Genomic DNA, 17054 nt, shown 5'->3' on the forward strand with positions numbered 1-17054 from the left:
CCCATCCACCTTCAAAGCCGTGGAGCATTGGTATTTAGTATTATCCGATATAACTCCTTTATGTACATCAGCAACCATTAGCAAGGGCAAATTACAAATTTCAAATTGTCCCAACTGATAAAAACCAAACCCATGATCGAAAAAAATCACCCAAACCAAATCCGACTAATGCTTCCCCCCTAACGCTGCATGCGAAGTACAATAGAGACAAATACATATCCAATCAACAAAAAAAGAACAGTAGCTTGAGTGCGAACAATAGAAAACTGTAAAATCCTTTGAATGACAATTAATTACAATTAGCAAATCATAAGCTCCACAAGAACATAAACTCAGCCTCGCAAATAGATTTTTCAGTGGTCATCAAGCAGAAAATCTTAATATAAACCAAATAGACAATTTAATGGATGTTGGATTTGTTATTAATATTGAAACTCAATCAATTCTCAGATTTTAAATTACATACAGAGCAATGCTGCAGCTCTTCCATAAGTAATTTTACCTTTCACCAAGCTACAAGGCGTATCCCTGCAAAACTTTCTCAGATTTCCTCCTCAATGGCTGTAAATTACAAGACTGAGATCCGTAAAGACAGCCAACAACAATGCTAATAGTACAACAGAGCAACCAGTTATAAGCACTTCCTTTTCAAGCACCTTAGCTCAGTTGCTCAAAAACAATTTTGTGATCCATCCCAGCTCTGCAGCAGGGTACAGGCATCCCGATACTCAAACCCAAAATTTAATTTTGCAAGGGCCAGAGCTTTATATGAATGGGAGCAATCTGGTTCATTTCGGTAAAAATGCGAATGAACTGGGAGCTTCAACATTTGTCAAGCACATCGAACCAGAATCAACATATTTTCATAAGAGCTTCATGATAAACAAATTTTCTAGGGCATTCATTCTTCAAACGAATGCATACATATTTTTTCCAGCAGCAATGACCAATCTTCACCCAGCTGCTGGGGATTCAACTCCATTGCCACTTTGAAATCAAGCAAAGAAATTGAGCATCTCTGCCCCTGTTCTTGCAAAACTTCTGTGGGCCCAGAGCTACTCTGCATGTGAAAGTGATTACTTGGCCACAAACCATTAACAACCTTGCCTTGAAGCTGCTGCTTGTGTGCAGATTGCTTTCTCAATTCACGTGTAGACCTTGATCCAACCAGATCAAAACATGATCCGATCAATTTCTTCAAGTATACATCCAACATGCTGTTCAACATACTAGCACATTCCAATGAAACCCCTCCAAGGCCCTGCACTGCTGCGATCTGCTCCATTCGTTTCTTCAATGTCTCAGTATCATACAAACCACCACTGTCATAGTAGCTAATGAAGTCGCCACTGCTTGCCACGGGCAGTGATTTGTGGGCCCCACCAATACTAGCTGAACAACATGGAATCCCAAGAGGCGCAAGCAAAGGACTTCTAGAGAAATCAATGTGGTTGGATTGCTCCACCTCCTCCCCGTCTTCAACAATGGCTCCTTCAGTCTGACCTTTGCTAAGCACCCTTGGCTTTCCCGTGGAACGCACCAAACCTTCTCTTTCAATTTCAGGCTGCTCGGCAACTGCTTGAGGATGCTGCAATGGTCGCTGATAATCGTATGGTGTCAAATCCCCATTCTCCAAACCCAATTTATTGCCATTGTCTTCAGTTCTCATGGATTGATGTGAGAAACTATCAACCTTTCCATTTGGCCCCAGTGGGCTGGGCCGATCCCTGACTTTTCTATCCGGTGCTCCAGACCTAACCTTTCGCAGGGATGACACTGGCAAAATCCCATTTGACGAAATGGCCATGTTTGGATTCAGGTTGGGAACAAGGGATCCAGTCGGTTCATGTCCATCATCTCTACCAGGATAACTTTTCACATTTTGTATCAAAGATTTAGCGGGACCTGCTTCATGAACTGGTGGTGGAGTCTTAGCCTGACAAACATTTTTCAATATTGACCGTATCAACTGATTATGCAGTGGCAGATTCTCCCTTCCAAGAATGCGGTAACATGACTTATCAAACTCACTTTTACCGAGTTTCTGACTTAAAAACCTACTCAAATTATAAAAATACCTCTTTGACCTCTCAGCCCCAATCTTCTTCACTATCTGAGCTTTTAATTCGCCTAAATTAATTCTGGAGCCCTGCTGAGGTTGCATTGTTCAATAAGCAGATTCCTACACCATTCACACAACTACAAAACCACCGAAACCTGTTTGCACCCCCAATTTACAGTTTTCTCCGACACCAAATAAGTCCAAATCCACCAATTTGCATACTATACAATGCAAATCAAACTCTTAACCTCTGCATATTGAGAGTAAAAGAACAATGATGAAATCCCAGAGAGAGAAAAAAAGCTTAGAATCACCAGGGTAGATAAAGAGTTATTCCAGTTTTAACACATCCCTAATACCCAAAGAGGAACAACACAATGCAAACCCAAATCTCATCTTGGTAGAATCAAAACCCTAGGGAGGATCATACTACACTTAAGTAAAAAACGGAAACCCCAAAAAAGAAAGCCGAATTGAATAAACGCAAAGCACAAATCAAAACCCTAGAGTTGGAACAGCGCGAACCGCAAATTTTAAAAATAAAAAACAGAGTGAAGCAATTGAACCCACAAAGGTAATACTTTTACAGGCAATTGAAAAAGGAAACAGGTTGGGGATTGACAAATTGAAGTTTGAGGGAAAGAGATCAGTGGAGTTGGTAAGATAAGAGTTGAGGAAGAGAGCAAGAATTGCAAAGAAAATAAGCAAAGAGAAAGCTTAAAAAAAAAAGGCTGACCTTAGCTTCAGCAATTACAGAGAAATCCAACGCCACAGCAGTTGTTGGTTGGTGTCGGGGTTAGGGGTTGGATTGTTCGAAGCCCCCTATCGATTCTTTTTGGCTCCCTCTATCGATTTTCTTTTTCTTTTATTTCCTTTCCCTTATTTCTTTTTTTTAAATACTAATATATAAAATAATAATCTGTATATGTGTTGTGTTTATTTGGAGTGCATTTTCCATTTTCCCGAGTTTTTTTCTTTCTTTTTCTTTTTCTCCCTTCCTCTTCTTCTTCTTTTGCTTATGTTTATTATATTTTCAGCTCGGCTTTGTTTTCTTTTAGCTCCATCTCTCGCTCGCTGCTACTATTTTAGTTTCCCTTTTATTTTATTTTATTTTATTTTTTTACCTCTTAATAATAATATTTTCTTTTTTACTAAAGTAGTAAATCAATGAATAATTCATAAATAATTTAATATTTTTATTTATATTTATTTACCAAGTTAAATAAAAATAAATAATAAAATCTTGAGACTAATTATTAATACTATTAAAATTATTAATAGTTTATATTTATTTAAAGTTGGTAAAAATAGCTTCACTTTTATTGCTCTTTGTACATTTTTAATTTAATCATTACTTTTATTTCAATGAATTTATATATTTTTTAAATTAAGCATGATTATTAATAATATTAAAATTATTCTATTAAAATTAGTTTAATTATAATATTATCTTTTACATGGCTATCAATGAAATGATTTTTTATTTTAAAATGTTATACTAATAAATTTTAAAAAAAATAATAGTATAAATTTTAAAATTAAAAAGTAAATGAATTAATTTCTTAAAAATAAAAACAAAGAAACTAAATTTCAAAGGGACGAAGAATACAACAACTTAGAACATATTTAATATTTAAAACTAAATCTTATAAAACTCATTTATTACTCTGTTAGGTATATTTCATAATATTACTATTACTTGTGTGTTATTTTATTTATTTATAATATACGTATTAATGTTTTTTTATGATATAATTAAAACATGATAAATTTGTTTATTATTCATAATAAGATTTAATTTTCCTAAAAATGTTTAATTATATATATTTACAAATATGATCAGGAAAATATTAATTTAATGTTCATAAATAAACTCATTTAATTAAACTATTGAATTTAAACATACATTATTTTAAACCAATGAACATGAATAATAATTCATTGATTCAAACTTAACTTATTTGCAGCCTTACTCTGTGTTATTGTGCTTCTAAGACCTAGAAGAAACAGTCAGAACATTTAAAATATAAGCTTCATATCAGGCTTCAAAAGAAGCTCTTGCATGGTATGGTAGATATTTAGTTTTGACTATTATTCATTCTTGAAAGATAAATAAAATCGTGCTTAATGAATTTGCACTTCTAAAGATAATAATAAAGTTAACTTGAAATTAATAGTATTGTTGTCACACTTGATATCTCTTCTAGAGGAACAATTATCTTTTAAAATAGTTGTTGTTAAGAATAATTGTTGTTTGATAATAGCAACGTTTAAAATAATTATCTTCAGTTCTTATTTATTCATTTATTAATGATGACATTCGTTACGTAGATAAACTTAGTTTGGTTATGATGTAATTTGCTTTATTTCTTCATTCACAATAGAAAAAGAATGTAAATTACCCAGTTGGCCACTCAATTTTTAAGAATATTTTTATTTTGGTCACTAAATTTATTTTTATTTTTATTTTTTTTTTTGCAATTTCATCACTCAACTTTTAGGATGCTTTTATTTTAGTCACCCAGACGTTAAATATTTAACGACGGTTGACTGTATATGTCACATTATGTTTATACTTTCATTTTCGTCACTCAATTTTTAGGTCATTTCATTTTGATTACTAAAAAAAATTAAAATTAAAAAAGCATTAATTGAGTAAAACAACATTAAGGATTAAAGTGAAAATATTGCAGAAACTAAAATAATGCATTAAAATTTTTGTCATATTGTACTTGTTCACCTTATTGCCGAAAGTTTCATTTTTTTCAATATTGAAAATTTACTTTTTAAAGCATCAAAATCAATTAAATAAATTGTTGAAAATTTTTATTTATTGATAATGACAGTTGATTTGTTACTATAATATTGAAATTAATTTAATCTCATTTTAAAAATTAAAATTTTATTTTATGTTTTCAAATTAAAATCAAATCAAATTAATCATATTTAATAATTGTCTATGAAACATAAAATTCTTTTGATTATATGATCTTGAATCATCTATGAAGATTTTTTTCTTTGCTTTTAGCTTAGCATGAAAGATTCAAGATCATATAATAAAAAAAAATTAAAGGCAATTATTAAATATAAATGATTTGAGTTTAATTTAAAAAGATAAAATAAAATCTTAAAATTTAGAAAGAGATTGAATTAATTAAATAAATAAAATTTTAATATTATAATAATAGATAAAAAAGAATATAATTTGACTTGTATAATCGGTCTCCATTCAAGATTTAAATAATCGAGTCACTAAAACGAAATCTATCAAGATGATGAAGAGGGTAGTTTATAAAAAAGAATCGCTTTAGGGGTGACTCAATTGTAAGCGGGAGAAAGGCCCAGAGTGCTTCTTTTAGGCAGCATTGCAATTTGCAATGCTCTGTATAAAAGTGGAACAGAGAAGGCCCAATAGCTCAAACATTTGAGCCCGTAAAATATAAAATATATTATAACTATTAACAGAAGAAAATCACTCGCATAACAAATACACTATTCTCCGTCAAGCCTTTCCTTTTCCTCCCGCCTCCCCCGATGTTTTAGCTTGTTAGGGTTTTGTTTCATTTTACAAAGAAAACAGGAAAGCAAAGCATTCAGTGTTCGAATCCGTCTTTCTTGCACCGAACTGTTACAGATTTATTGGCAAGGTTTAACGAAGTTTCGAATTTATGTTCTATAATGTGTCCAACCTAGAATGATTTATACAAGCTCAGCTTATTATATTCGACGTTTTTTTATTTATCAAGTTGTTTGCTAAAATGCAAGCCTGAAATGAAATGTTTGAAATTATGCAGGTCAAGCAACCTAAAAGCTTATCTCAAGCGATGGGAGAAGTGGTAATTATTCATTTCCTGCAGTTTATTTTCCTCTCTTCGTTTATTAGTATATTTCAGTTGCGTATTATAGTTATAAACTCTTAATTTGCGGCATTATCTCACTGTCTAATTGGTATAGAATTTCATGCAAGAGGAAGATATTCGATTGGAGACTACGCGAGCAAGATGTAACTAGCATCTCTTTCCTTTTTTCCTCTGAAGAATTCTGCATGTACATATAAGATTTCTGTTTCTGAAGAAATTGAATTTTGTTTTGCCCTTTTTTTTCAGTTGCAAATGTTGTCAAAAGGCATGCCCAACTTACAGAGCGTCTCTCCAGGTATAAATATAATCATCTCTATCCTAATTCTTAAGCCTTTTTTTTTTTTATACTTGTACGTGTAAGTTACCTGAAAATGATGGCTGTAATGGCTTATATCTACTTGCATAGGATTAGCTGATTTCTTGTTTAGAGTAGAAAGCTGATGAACGCGCTCTTGTTCTTTTTCTTTGAGGATTAATGCTCTAGGTGTTGGTGATTTGGCAGGGATTCTGATAAGATGATATTTGAGCGTCTACAAAGAGAGTTTGAAGCTGCAAGAGCTTCTCAAAGTCAAGGTAAATATTTGTGCATTTTCAGCATCGAGTAGTTTTTTTTTGTAACTGTGTTTTGTAGCAATATTATCAGCTTTATAATGCTTTATCTATATGTTTAAAATCTCTTTTGGTGCAACGCTTTATCTAATATAAAGCAAAAGTTACATGATTCAAGCATTTTTAACTCTGACAAGAAATTGCCATTTCTTTTTTGTTCCCTTTTGATCATCAGAGATTAACTTAGATGGTGAGCAGTGGAATGATGGGTTATTAGCTACAGTAAGAGAGCAGGTATGTCTTTGTTTTCCTGAATGCTTTGAAGTAATTATTTTAGGCTCTACTTTACTGTTAAAGTTGGAATTTGATGAATGTGGCAGTTGTCTGATGTTGAACAATTCTTCCTGCTTTAATTTTCCGTTCTGTTGCTGATAGTTTCTCTACTCTCCTTTTGATAAAAGTTGTCTAAAATTAGATGCTAATTTATCTGGGTTTATTATCAGGTTCATATGGAGGCTGACAGAAAGACAACATCTGGGGATGCAAATGACATGCCGACATCTCATTTCCAAGAAAAGGTTACCTACAGAGTCGGAAATAAGGTAATAAAATGTCTAAAATACATTTTGGAATGTTCATTATCTACAATTTTATGGGGAAAATGGGGCACCTTTCTAACAGTTTCTTGGACAGGGTTTAAAATTTTGAGGGAAGTGCTTTTAATAGTCATAACATTGTAAGATGTAGGAGTTAAAAAAAGAAAAAGAATTTCTTTTGTTATAGTTAGGCAAGTCTGCTTCAGAAAGAGTATATCTAACTAGCAATAAGTTTTGTTTTTAAATGATCAATATTGCAGCAACTGTTTATGTATGTGCTTTGTTATTGTTGTATCTGTGAAATCATTTCTCGGGAGCTCAAACTTGTAAGTGAACAGGTGATTTGTTGTTTGGAAGGGACAAGAATTGGCATATTATATGAAACGTCCTTTGCAGGTACTACTGAAGAAGTTTTTATTATTTGATTGCATGTAAAAAGTTATTACTTCATGCTAAGGCATATCGTGGATGGTGTATTTTACTATTTTGATTTAAAGATGTTTATGTAATGGCAGGGGAACCTTGTGAGCTGTATCATTGTGTGCTTGAGAGCAAGTCATTTCTTGAAAAGATGACCGTCCTTGAACATACAATTCCTTTCTTTCTGCCAATACGAGAAGTAGAAAATGATCTTCTTTCTTCTAATGCCATGGTAAGTTGGTTGCATATCTGGTTTTTACTTGATAAGATAATGGTATTAGATCAGTTCTTAGTTAATATTTTTCTTTATCTATCTACTTTCAGAGATTTATAGATCATATTGGAGAATTATTGCAGGCTTATGTGGACAGACGGGAACAGGTAATATTAATGCTGTCATGTTTCTTATATGAAATATTACTTTTTTATCTTCCCAAATGAGAAGTTCTCTTGTTAGACCATGTTTTGTTTCTTGAAGCACTTGTTTGCTCCACCATTGCAGGTTCGGCTCGTTAAGGAGTTGTATGGAAATCAAATAGGAGAGCTGTATCATAGTCTTCCGTACCACATGATTGAATTTGTACTGGAAGATTCTGATTGGTTGGTCCACTTTGCATTCTGGAGATATCTATACTTTCTGCATATTTTCATAGTGATATGTTGGTTTTTGAACACTATTTTAAGTTTGTGGTTTCCTGTAGATAGATGATGCTTCAGTCTTAATTTTCAACTATTATGTTTGTATTTAATGCAGCAAGGTGACAGTAAGCCTTAGATATCCAGACCTTGTTTCTGTACTTCCAACACGAGTAAAAGTTCTAGCATGGCCAATGCATCAATATAAGAAGAGCCATACGAGCTCAGCTGGAGCAATGGGTTCCCAACCTATTCCAGCTCGTTTGTCTTATGCAGAGGATGCCTTGAGAACCATGAGCTTACCAGAAGGTATCACTTTTGCTTTTTTTTTCTGCTTTGTGATGAGTGGATAACTAATGTGATTTCATTTTCTTTTGAGTTTTTCCACTCACACCTGGTTTGCTTGCTTGGTTGTATCATCAGCATATGCGGAGATTGTGTTGAATTTACAACAAGCCCTGCAGCAAATGTTTCAGGGGGGAAGCCCTTGTTAGCACTTCACTTCAGTTCATTTCCTTTTCAGTATTGTGTGTACAAAAGTTGTATGGTTTGTATAGGATGATGACATATACTTGTGAATCATTGGCTACTATTGGTTTTCCATAATTCAGTTAGTAGTATTGAGGAATAACATTCCTCGAATTTTTAAACATTAAGGCATTGTGCTTCTTTTCGACTTTCTATATTGCCCACGATTTTGCTTTTGCAATTTGTTCAATGAAAATGTCTTCTCGAAACAGAAAGGAAGGAAAATAAAAATGAAGAAAAGTGTGGACTTGGGAGGAAGAAGCGGGTAAGCAGGCGGCTATTATGAAAGCTGGTGTTACTATTATGCTGTTAAAAAAGAAAAAAAGAGGAATTCCCTCAGTTGCATAAAGAAAAGAGAGTAACAACGGAACATAATAATGGTTCCAACATTTAGGAAAAAGGAAAATGACCCTAAATCCCGACTATCTACTACTACCGCTCCTATATTAATTAAAATAATATTATCTTCGATCTCCTTTGCTCCTCATAATAATAAATAAATACTATAAACTTCTAAACTGTATAGTGCTGCTGAATCGTATCGATATCAAGTCCCTTCAGCTTAACAACTGATTCAACATGCCCCTTCAGTGTATTCAGCTCCCTCAGCCTACACATATGCCATTAAATAAATATCATTTCCTACTCATGAAAAGGAAAAGAAATGCGGTAATGATAAAGAAATGCATGCGATCACTCACCTCGCAACCTCGGCCCTGCGCTTCGCCTGCTCTGCAATCTCTGAAAGTTCTCTGTAACTACTCTTTTCATTGAACAGATTTGAGGTTTCAGGTGGTTGAAGACCATGCAGAGTTCTCTGCGCCGCTGCCCATTGTGCTTCTCTTTCCTCTTTCCCGTAATCCTTCTTTGTAGTGAAGGCAGTCTGTTATTGGAACAACAAAAAAGGCAGAAGAAATTCATGACCAAAACAATAGAAAAGACTAAAAGAAAAAGGTGTTTCATATTGGAATTGCAAATACAAGAAAAAAAAAAAACAAAAGAATGAATCCAATACCTTGTTCTCCAAAAGGTTATCCCAAGCCTTGCCGCTAAGAACGTATCGGATTGCAAATTTGATAAGATCAAGAGGGATATATGTCACCACACTGTAAAGCCAGATTACACCGGCCCATCCCCACCCCATTCCTTTAATCCTTGCAAAACCCCAGTTTGCATAGACAGCTATCAAAGTGGCAACCTGCCAACAAAATGCATGTGACCGCTAAGCTTTCATTTTTCATGTTCTAATAATAGGCAGGCAAGGCACTTATCCTTTTCTTTTTGGTAATATAGGACTTAATTTAAGAGAGTTAGCTGAATTTGTGAACTTCTTCATTTATTATTACGATGCTGATGCTGATGCTGATAATGTTAATACCGCAATTTCAGCTTTTTATGAAGAAAATAAAAAAGATTAGTCAAAATTTCTTACCAGCTGAGCAATAACAAAAGCAGTGAGTAGAAGAAGTCCAGGACGTTCAACATAGGACCAGCTGCGAGACCGTGTAACAAAAATGAGGGCCTGACTCACTATGCTAACTTGAAGGTATAAAGCTGCCATCATTTCTTCAGGACTATCCGCTAGTGATCTAACATTAAACATATTCTGAAATGTAGGAAAAGGAAGCTTAGCAAAACCCAACCCACCAAATTTAGAAAAAAAAGAATGGGACGTAACCATAGCCACAGCTGTTCTTACCGGAAAGAAATCGGCGTCTTTCATTGCCCAGAAGAATACCACAGTCATTAGTGCCAAGTAACCTCCAAGCACAATGCCAGTCGAGAAAATCTCCTTCAGTTTCCAGCTGTCTGGCTGTGGAGACGGTTTTACTCTGTCCTTGGAGATTGTCATGATTGTACCTATTGATGTGATGATGAATTAAATCAGATTAATAAAGCACAATAAGGCATATAATATTTGATGTAATAGTCAAATAGAAGTATCATCTCACCATCGTTTAGGATGGCAATAATTAAAACCATGAAGGGTGCGAAGTCAAACTTCCATATCAAGGCGATAAACATGAAGCCAAACTGCCAAAATGAAAATATGATTAAAATTTAATAATCCATTTGTAAAACTATATAGAAATATTAGTGCTCAAGTCTCGAAAGCTCTTTATATACTTACCACAATACGAATGGTGATTGAAACTGCATAGATCTATAAAGTTGAAAAGAACGGAGCAAAGATTAGAAAAACTTTCACTGTTGGAATAAGGACCTTAAAAATGGAAACAAAAGTAAGCTACGATAGGACTAACCGTGTAGTTTTTCATCCTTTGGAAAATAGCCCTGCTGGTCAGCACTGCACTGATAATGACACTTAGCCCAGGTTCAGTAAGTACAATGTCTGAAGCACTTCGAGCGGCATCTGTAGCATCGGCAACAGCAATTCCAATGTCTGCCTTCTTTAAAGCGGGGGCATCATTGACACCATCTCCAGTCATGCCACAAATATGTTTCCTCTCCTGTAGCCTCTTTACAATTTCATATTTGTGTTCTGTCATTGACATAAAAAGGAATTGTTCGGGGGAAAAAGAAAAACTTAAAGAGTAGAGTAGAGGACCCCATAGCAAAGAAAGTTATTACACTGTGAAAAACAACCTAAAAATATCTAAGGTGCTGGGAATGTGCATGATAACTCTTTTTTTTTTTGTTCATTTACGAACATATCATATCATCTTAATTATCAGCAAGTTCTTGTTTTTCAGAATATCACATACTTTGGAATACTTTGGACAACTAAAAACGCACCTGGAAATACTCCTGCAAATCCATCAGCCTTCTCGATCAATTCATCTACAGGGAGAGAAGCAATGGAAGCATCCTTGTCTTGGCCCAGCAAGGAAGATGAAGGGTACATGTTTGTTCCCATTCCAAGCCTCCTACCAGTTTCTTTGGCAATTGCAAGCTGATCCCCTGAGTAGAATTAGAAATTTTCAACACAAAATTGACACATGAAACTATAGACAATTTACAATATTAAAATAAAATTTAAACAACTCTTACCAGTTATCATCTTAACATTCACCCCAAGGTTTAGAGCTCTTCTGATGGTTTCTGCACTATCATGCCTTGGAGGATCAAACAGTGGTAACAAACCAATAAGCTGCCATGGTGCCCCAGGGCCGTCTTTTGATTTCTCAGGTACTTCCTGCAATAATAGATATTAAACAATATGATTTTACCCCAATTTACTTTGTCTAATCAACATGAAGCAATCAAAGTTTAATTTGCTTACCTGTCTTGCAACAGCCAAAGATCGAAGTCCACGTTCAGCGAACTTATCAATAACTGCATGGACCTTTTTCTTGACATCTTCTTTGCAATTGCAAAGAGTTATGATCTAATTCAGAAAAAAAAAAAGCATGTATATTAGAAGTTACTTTCAAATTTGATTTAAGCATGAGGAGAGTAATATTACCTGCTCTGGTGCTCCTTTGCTAGCACGGTGCCAGTTTCCAGCGGCATCAATGTAGGTTAGAGCTGTTCTCTTGTCTACAGGGTTGAATGGTAAGAAGTGAATCTCTCGAATACCAGCTCGTGCCTGCCCAATCACAATCAGCGTCCAAAATGACTAATGAATTCTTGGACCCAATACTAAACTATAACAGAAGAAAGACCTCGAAGAAAAAAATACCTCCTTTGGATCTGCAAGCATTCCCACAATGGCAGCATCGATAGCATCCTGATTTTCAGTCCTTGAAGCCCTTGCTGCATAAAGGATAACATGCTCTTTCTCGACTCCCTTTGCAAACACTTCAATTAGGTTTCTATCGACAGTAAGTTTGTTTAAAGTCAGAGTCCCAGTCTTATCACTGCATAGAACATCCATGCCTGCCATTTCCTCAATGGCTGTCATTCTCTTTGTGATAGCTCCTTGTTGAGAAAGCCTATGGGAACCAATAGCCATAGTGACAGATAACACAGTTGGCATAGCAATTGGGATTCCACCGATCAAGAGAACTAGTAAATTGTCAATTCCATCTCTATACTTGCGGTGCTGTATTGGGTACATGACTATCATCTCAATGATTATTCCAACAGCAATGGAGCATATGCAGAAATTACCAATGGCAGTAAGCACTTTCTGGAAATGCCCAACTTGATTAGTGCTGTCCACTAGGTGGGCAGCTTTACCAAAGAAGGTGTGAACCCCAGTAGCAATAACGACTGCTTCTATTTCACCTTGTTTACACGTTGAGCCAGAAAACACTTCATCTGATGGATTCTTTGTGACAGGAAGAGACTCTCCAGTGAGAGCAGATTGATCTATCTTCAAAGGATCACCCTCAAGAAGACGAGCATCGGCAGGAACTATGTCTCCCAATTTGATAGTGATGATGTCCCCTGGAACCAGAATTGCTGCATCTTGCTCACTCCATCGACCATCTCTAAGAACCTACATTACGGTATAACAACGACACCCTGAAGTCAATGATTAAAATAGAAAAAAGACTATATATACTGTTGAGTTGCTGAATGTTTCATTTTCACCTTAGTTTTTGGAGCAAGATTAGCCATGAGAGCAGCTGCAGCGTTACCAGCATTATTTTCTTCTATAAAACTTATGGAGGAGTTGATCAGCAGCAAGGCAATGATGCCAACGAAGTCTTGCCAGTCAGGAGGCCTTCCATCACCATTTGCCAAGGCAATTGCCATTAGAGCAGCAGCTTCCATGACCCATGACAAAGGGTTCCACATAAAACCCAAAAACTTGAGAAATTTGCTCTCCTGTTTGTAGAGTATCACACCATATCATACAACAATATACAAGCTGAAATTTTACAAACTCATACGTAAGAGGTCAGTGGTTTATGGTATGGACCTTTTTCTCTTCTAGTTTGTTTGGTCCAAAAACTTGAAGGCGATTGGCGCCTTCCTCGGAAGTCAATCCTCCTCTTGTACATTTCAGCTGCTCGAAAACTTCCTCAATGGGAATCCGTTCCTGTAAACAATTATTACTATTTTAGCCAACTTAGACGGAAGAAGATGAAATTGTTACCAGAGAGCGAAAAGGACGTGACCAGAGCACGCGGTGAAATATGAATATGACGAGAAATATGATACAGTTAAGTAAACAGAGCCTGTCGCTTATAATTTGTTTGGTATGCACGAAAAGCTCGGAAAATCATTGTTTGAATGAATCGTCCATGGTTTTTTTTTAAATAACTATCGAAATTCAATTCCAGAAACGGAAAACACTACAAAAGCAAATGATTCTTAATATATATAAACAAACACAAAGCAATATATATAGACTTGCATGCATCAAATTAATATTGATTGATGTAACTAAACGATGAGAGAGAGAACATACCAGATCGACGGACTCGTTTTTGATCTCCTCAAGGCTGATGCCTCTGTCGTTACCCATCTTCCAAGCTTAGTTGGAGAGAATGCAAAGAAGGAACAAAGCTTTTAGAGTTGTATAAAGTTAAGCAAATACAAAACGAAAGGCCGAAACGCTTAAATACTCATTTTCAAACCAAAAGGATAAAAAAAGAAAAAGAACAAGAAGCACTAATAAAAAAAAAGTCCAGTAAGAAGAAATGGTTTTCCTTAAGAACGTAAATCAATGGCAGTGTAGTCTGTTTTTGCGTTTATATGCGTTTTATATACGTGAAATGGCGGAGGAGCCTTAGTCGCTGCCCTCGATTTATAGTAACAAAACAAGGAGCGGAGAAGAACGACATTGTGTGAATGGGACCCGCTTGGTCTGGTTCTTCTTGACCCACCACGCCCACGCGCTACTTCTTTCAGTTGACTTCACACTACCTGTGCAATTACTATTAGTAGGGTTATTATCCTAAGCACAGGTGTGATAATGAAGATTTTTTAATGTTAACACTAATCATATAAATATATATCTTGAATCAGTAAAATCGAAACACAGTTAAGTATAAAGATGTTGGAACAAGTATAATTAAATTATTACAATATAAATAGGTTAAAAATTATTTCATATTTGTATTTGAAATTTTCATTGTTTAAATAAATACTAAGAATTTATATTAGATTAATGTTTGAGATTTTAAATATAAAATTACTAATGCGATAAGAATTTCAAATTTAAATTTTTATAAAGGATTGAAGTGGTATATTTTCAATTAAAAATAATTTTTTAATAAAAAAATGAAATTCTAATATGTTATATTTTTTTAAAACTAAATTTACATCATCTAACTCTAATCGTAAATTTAATTAAACATTTCATCAATGATATAAAATATAATTATATTGTTGGTAACATTTATTAATTTTAGTAGCACATAAATAATTGAAAGAACCTCAATTTATGGTTTATTGGTAGAGTATTTATTTGTTTCAAAAATAATTTGTGTTTAAATTATTTTTATATAAAAAATAAATGATTGATTGAAATTATGATGTAATATATCCAAATAATTATTCAACTAAACTCTTTTGTCATGAATTTATCTTTATTTATTTGTTAGGTTTTGTTTTTAAATATTTTTCATAAATGATTTCTTTTATTTTTTTAACATTAATCTCATTATAAATTTTTATAATTTCTATTCTTTTTGATATAATGCCCAGAACTATCCATAGTCCTTCTACAACCCTTAAATAGGAAAATAATGCGTTTCAGCGCACTCGAACCCATATCTTCTTACACTGACATCAATGTCGATGCTAATCAAGTTAATACTCAATCAACATATTTTTTTTTTCATTATTAGGAAAGTAGGGACGACGATTTAATAAAAATAAATATATATTTATTACCTTTTTTGGGGAGAAAACGGATAAGAGAGCTGCGTGCAATTGGTATGAAGGTAGAAGTAGAGTGAAGAGATGGGCATCCGTGGAACGGGATTAAGTGGGACATTTTCCTCATTATCAAAACTTCCATTTTCTCATGATCTATGTAGGTTCTCTCCCACTTTTAGAAAAAAAATTGTAATTTGTGGTGACTCACGACTTACTAGTTTCATATTGATATTTTCTTATTTATTTTGTAACATGTCTTTATAGATTTTTGTTAAGTGTTTTTTAGTTGTATATATAAGAGTTAATATTTGGCACACTAATCGTGTATTTTTTTATTTTACAAATAATTTTAAAAATTTGACATGTATCTTTCTTTTTAAAATATTTATTTTTTTATATATTTTATTACACTTATCAACCCCTGACCCTACTTAGATTAAAAAATAATATACCAAATATTTTCTCTACATATAAATCATTTAATATTTTAAAATAATAAATATAAATGTTATATGTATTAAACATGTTTTATTTATTATATTTATTAAATACATTGTATTCAAATAAAATTTTACTCATATTGAAATATAATTTCATCAAATCAAAATAAAATTTGGATTGAGAAATTCAAATCAACCATATTATTAATTAAATTTGTTCTTCATGCAACAAAATTCTCCTTCCTTTAGGCCGAAACATCTGCATTTTTTTAATTGCACACGTTTTCCTTAGGCTCTTAATAACAAAGTGTCATCAATATGACCCACACCGACCTAGTATTTTATGCAATGTGTGTGTATAAAAACCCCAAAAATAGCTTACTTGTCAAACCCCAAACGACAGTGTTTTCGTTTTCCTTCTGTTCTTTCGTAATGGTCTTGTCTAAGAATTATGAACTAAGAAATACGAATACTTAGGCTTAGCATGAAAGAAGTTTCAAGCTTTCAAATAAGATTGCATCATTTCCTTCAATAAGTTTCGACCTAATTATACCCAAAATTATCATTTTGAAATGGGTTTATATTTAATTTTCAATCTCTCACTATTTAATCAATCCAAATAAGTAAATACAACTTCAAAAATCACACATCACAATACCATTCTTTGTTTCCTTAACTCTCTAGGTTTTCCTTCTCCACCAAATGCAACTTGTTTTTACTCTCTTTTTTTATTATATATATATAAATCGTGATATTTACTCATTTTTCACGTTACTAATTTACTTTTTTTTTTAAATGTTAGGAGTGGCGAATAGAGTTAGACCGTGATTTTTCATAATCTTGGGTTGGGCCCCAATTACATTGAAATTTGACCTCTATATTAAGTTAAGGTGAGAGACGCTGGAACTTGGAAGATAACAAAGGGAAGTTCTATTTTCTTATGTACTTCCCTCTTAGAAAAAGGAATAAATAGGAAACAGACAAGTGTTTGGAAGATCCAGCGATAATAGCAGCAGATAATGGTGTTCATTTCAATAACTAAATTGTTGCTACATATATATGTATGGTATATATATATTTATAGATCATGGAAATTAAAGCACAAAGCTTATAAACAAAGGGAAAGGCAGGCGGGCGGGCGGGCGGGCAGGCAGGCATATGGAATAGATATCTGCCAGAAGAATAATTGCTGAAAGAATATGTGGCTGCCTGCCTTCACCAGGCT

The 17054-nt window shown here is 33.8% G+C and overlaps 3 protein-coding genes across 5 annotated transcripts; 1 reads left to right on the forward strand and 2 right to left on the reverse strand.

Annotated features, from left to right (window-relative positions):
* Positions 1-394: 394 nt before the first annotated feature.
* LOC107906774 (uncharacterized) lies at positions 395-3135 on the reverse strand. The gene is made up of 2 exons (XM_016833879.2): positions 2799-3135; positions 395-2312 (listed from the first exon to the last, which is right to left on the reverse strand). Exon 2 carries the CDS (start codon positions 2162-2164, stop codon positions 902-904), a length of 1263 nt encoding a protein of 420 aa, XP_016689368.2. The 5' UTR covers positions 2165-2312; positions 2799-3135; the 3' UTR covers positions 395-901.
* Positions 3136-5533: 2398 nt separating this feature from the next.
* Positions 5534-8773, forward strand: LOC107906772 (centromere protein O). Of its 2 annotated transcripts, XM_041093277.1 has the most exons (13): positions 5534-5709; positions 5857-5898; positions 6017-6065; positions 6169-6217; positions 6425-6495; positions 6707-6765; positions 6975-7073; positions 7406-7463; positions 7583-7719; positions 7812-7868; positions 7990-8087; positions 8242-8432; positions 8547-8773. In XM_041093277.1, exons 2-13 carry the CDS (start codon positions 5887-5889, stop codon positions 8615-8617), a joined length of 951 nt encoding a protein of 316 aa, XP_040949211.1. In that variant the 5' UTR covers positions 5534-5709; positions 5857-5886; the 3' UTR covers positions 8618-8773. The 2 variants fall into 2 exon arrangements, with proteins under 2 accessions (XP_040949211.1, XP_040949212.1); XM_041093278.1 differs by lacking the exons at positions 5534-5709; positions 5857-5898 and having other exon boundaries at positions 6011-6065; positions 6393-6495.
* A 187-nt stretch (positions 8774-8960) lies between these two features.
* Positions 8961-14284, reverse strand: LOC107906767 (plasma membrane ATPase 4). Of its 2 annotated transcripts, XM_016833867.2 has the most exons (16): positions 13975-14284; positions 13483-13602; positions 13152-13388; positions 12295-13056; positions 12079-12201; positions 11896-12000; positions 11664-11808; positions 11409-11573; positions 10916-11154; positions 10783-10815; positions 10604-10685; positions 10351-10511; positions 10084-10257; positions 9667-9849; positions 9353-9534; positions 8961-9261 (listed from the first exon to the last, which is right to left on the reverse strand). In XM_016833867.2, the coding sequence occupies exons 1-16, from the start codon at positions 14029-14031 to the stop codon at positions 9165-9167; spliced, it is 2865 nt and encodes a 954-aa protein (XP_016689356.1). In that variant the 5' UTR covers positions 14032-14284; the 3' UTR covers positions 8961-9164. The 2 variants fall into 2 exon arrangements, with proteins under 2 accessions (XP_016689356.1, XP_016689355.1); XM_016833866.2 differs by having other exon boundaries at positions 10084-10511.
* Between the last annotated feature and the right edge of the window lie 2770 nt (positions 14285-17054).

This window comes from Gossypium hirsutum, chromosome D05, assembly GCF_007990345.1.
Source record: "Gossypium hirsutum isolate 1008001.06 chromosome D05, Gossypium_hirsutum_v2.1, whole genome shotgun sequence".
Classification (NCBI taxonomy): Eukaryota; Viridiplantae; Streptophyta; class Magnoliopsida; order Malvales; family Malvaceae; genus Gossypium; species Gossypium hirsutum.

Excerpts from the sequence above, each read along its gene's own strand:
- LOC107906772 (XM_041093277.1), top strand. Across the intron at positions 7,869-7,989 it reads ATGTGGACAGACGGGAACAG|GTTCGGCTCGTTAAGGAGTT; the intron begins GTAATATTAATG and ends CCACCATTGCAG. Across the intron at positions 8,088-8,241 it reads GTACTGGAAGATTCTGATTG|CAAGGTGACAGTAAGCCTTA; the intron begins GTTGGTCCACTT and ends TATTTAATGCAG.
- LOC107906767 (XM_016833866.2), bottom strand. The coding sequence starts at position 14,031 with ATGGGTAACGACAGAGGCATCAGCCTTGAGGAGATCAAAAACGAGTCC. Across the intron at positions 11,574-11,663 it reads GAATGTTAAGATGATAACTG|GGGATCAGCTTGCAATTGCC; the intron begins GTAAGAGTTGTT and ends AATTCTACTCAG. Across the intron at positions 9,850-10,083 it reads CTTTTGTTATTGCTCAGCTG|GTTGCCACTTTGATAGCTGT; the intron begins GTAAGAAATTTT and ends TTTTGTTGGCAG.
- LOC107906774 (XM_016833879.2), bottom strand. The coding sequence starts at position 2,164 with ATGCAACCTCAGCAGGGCTCCAGAATTAATTTAGGCGAATTAAAAGCT.